This window comes from Phytophthora sojae (assembly GCF_000149755.1).
Source record: "Phytophthora sojae unplaced genomic scaffold PHYSOscaffold_2, whole genome shotgun sequence".
In the NCBI taxonomy this organism is placed as follows: Eukaryota; Oomycota; class Peronosporomycetes; order Peronosporales; family Peronosporaceae; genus Phytophthora; species Phytophthora sojae.
Window position 1 is genome coordinate 479439 of NW_009258116.1, and position 2641 is coordinate 482079.

At 56.7% G+C, this 2641-nt stretch overlaps 1 protein-coding gene across 1 annotated transcript; it reads left to right on the plus strand.

Moving 5' to 3' along the window:
* Positions 1-745: 745 nt before the first annotated feature.
* On the plus strand, positions 746-1629 carry PHYSODRAFT_366850 (hypothetical protein; the record flags this gene model as incomplete). Its single annotated transcript, XM_009519927.1, has 3 exons — positions 746-932; positions 1049-1185; positions 1396-1629. Coding segments are annotated over 3 exons (558 nt in total), but the record flags the coding sequence as incomplete, so codon positions are not given.
* Positions 1630-2641: the final 1012 nt, after the last annotated feature.

Consider the following 2641-nt stretch of genomic DNA (forward strand, 5'->3'; position numbering starts at 1 on the left):
TTAGGATTCCTATTGGCTGAAAGCAGCATCTTTTAGCCAATGAGCGACATGCATAGCATTGGAATTCTGCCAACCAGCCGTTGGCAGATTCCCAGTTTAGAATATTACATTTAGAGGAAGTCAGAAACATAAATCACAAATAGCAGTTCTCATTTTAACCCAAAAGCATTATTTGGATCGTTTTTTAGATTAATCCATACTCGGAGGCCCGAGTATAATTAACTCTAGTTTAAACTACGCTACGCTTCCTCACACACGTGCGCGCACGTGTAAGCTAAAGTAGTGAGCCAAGGTAGGCCCATTACACATGGTAGCACTCTGTAGTCCGTCCAACGACCGACTACCGAAGTTCGTACGTCACCGCACGAACGCGGAGCTGAGAACCTTCCCATGGATACAGAGGTGTCCATGGAAAGCTCCACTACGCCTGCAACTCACGTTGCACGCGCTGACTGTCCCCACCTGTCGGATCCAGAGTGGGAGGCTCTCCAACGACTGTCAACAGTCATTGGTGAGGCGGCTGTAGCTACGATGCTGCGTACGCTAACGCCGACAGAGCAACATGGTGTTGCTCTGGGTTTCATCCTGATGGAGCAACGCGATGTTGCTGCTACTACCGCGGTGTCGTCCGGGACGACACCACGCGCGCAATCGCTAAAGCTAAGTGTGAGTAACTATGTCGGAAGAGAGGGTGAACCTCTCCTCCGTTGGCTTGTCGAACTCGACACTGCCATTGCGGCTCTACGTATCGTCGGCAATTACTCTTGCAATGCAGGAGGAGTTTAGCCTACGGCAGGCTAAGCTGCATGCACATGTGCCGAGGCCACAGCCACGCCCGGTAGTGAGGACGGGAGGCCCAGAACCCATGGACCTCTCGAGTGCTGCAACTGCTGGACCCCAGCAGTCGCAAGGAAACAATGTGCGATGCTACCGTTGCGGTAGAGTCGGTCACTTTGCTCGGGAGTGCACGGCCCCCGTGCATCAGCAGGATGGCTATCGCGGCGGTGTCGGGCACCGTCGCAACCAAACAAAAAACGCTGGACGCCAGTAGGCGCGGGGCGCCCTACTGGTAATGCAGTTCCGCGTGTCGACCTTGGACACGCGACACTGAGGACTGCAGCCCTCAGTGAGATTCATTCTCACTGCAAGAATCAAGATGACAAGCCTGACCTTGTCATCCTGAATGTGAACTCGATGAGAGCAAGCGGCTCTTTTCGTGCTTTGGTAGAATCTGGCGTGTCGAAGAACTTTGTTCGACTGCGAAGTCTATCAAGGCTTGACTTCGAGGATTTAAAGACACCTCGAAGTATGTTGGAAGTACGACTGGCAACGGGTGCCGTCGTGAAGACCGAGAAGCGCATGGTACGCGTGCGCTTCACGTATGAAGATCAAGAGTTTGTCGAGACCTTTATCGTCCTGGATCTGGACGATAAGTTTGACATTGTATTGGGCATGCCGTGGCTCGCACGGCATGATCCGGTCATCGATTGGGAGAAGCGCACTCTCGTGCGCTTCGGTCGCGACAGCGGAACAGTGAGCGATGGCCCTGTTGCCGCTACGCACGCACCGACAGCTGCGCGCGACTCCCCACTCGAGACATCGCCGAATGCCGCTGTCCCAGAGCGCCCTGGGCGCGCGCGAGCACGCGCGCAAGAGCAGCTAGCGTCGGCGTTGCCGCCGACAGCTAATGAAGGAAATGTGTTGACCTCGGAGGTCGACACCCGCTTTTCAGCGGATCAGGAAGAGTCTCCGGCCTCAAGGGGCACGGATGACGCAGGCGAGTCACACGCCTCAGCCGTGGAGGCTGACGCGAATCTGATTGGATCAGGTCTGACCAATAATAAGAGCCAAGGTGACGTAACGCTGTCGACTCGGGAGTCGATGGCTTGGGTGAATTTGATTCGTCGGCTCGGGGAGCCGACGCACCCTCCGTAATGGAGGGCTCCGCCAATAACAGGCGTCGAGGTGAAGATGGCGTGCCGGCTCCGGGAGCCGACGCTGCAGGCGGTGCGGACGGTTGCAAACGTCCCGCACCGGAAAAACTTGCATGCTGTCGTGCAGCCGGGCTGCACGACGAAGCTCCGGGCGACCAAGCCGGGCTTGAAGTCGCTCGCCCGCGGGATGAACCCGCCGGCGGTACTGAAGAAGAACACCCGTCCACGGCTGGGCCTGGACGAGGTCAAGAACCAAGCGGAGCCGGGCTCCGCAAAACAAGAAGACGGCGCATGCGAAGGTCGCTGCGCAAGTCTCGGCCCGGGGCCGAGACGCTACAAGAAATGTCTGCCGGGCAGACGGAGGCTGAGAAGCCGGACGTCGAGACGCTGAACGTCTTGACGCGTACCTGTACCGGGTTCCGGTACAGGGAGATAACTCTCGCTAACCCTCCGACGCAAGCGTCGGAGTTGACATCGCTCCCAGTCATGAGCTGGAAGCGCTTCACGCGTGATTTGCACGATGGACGCATCGAGCAAATATGCATTCTCTCAGACGCCGAGAGAACGAAGAGCGAGAATGAAGAACTGAGGCAGTTCTTCATGGAGACCACCACCGAGAGTGAGGACACTCTCAGTGCGAAGACGAAGAAGGAACGCTTTGAAGAGCTGAGCTGGGACTCGTTGAAGACGAGTCCCTACTACGAGAT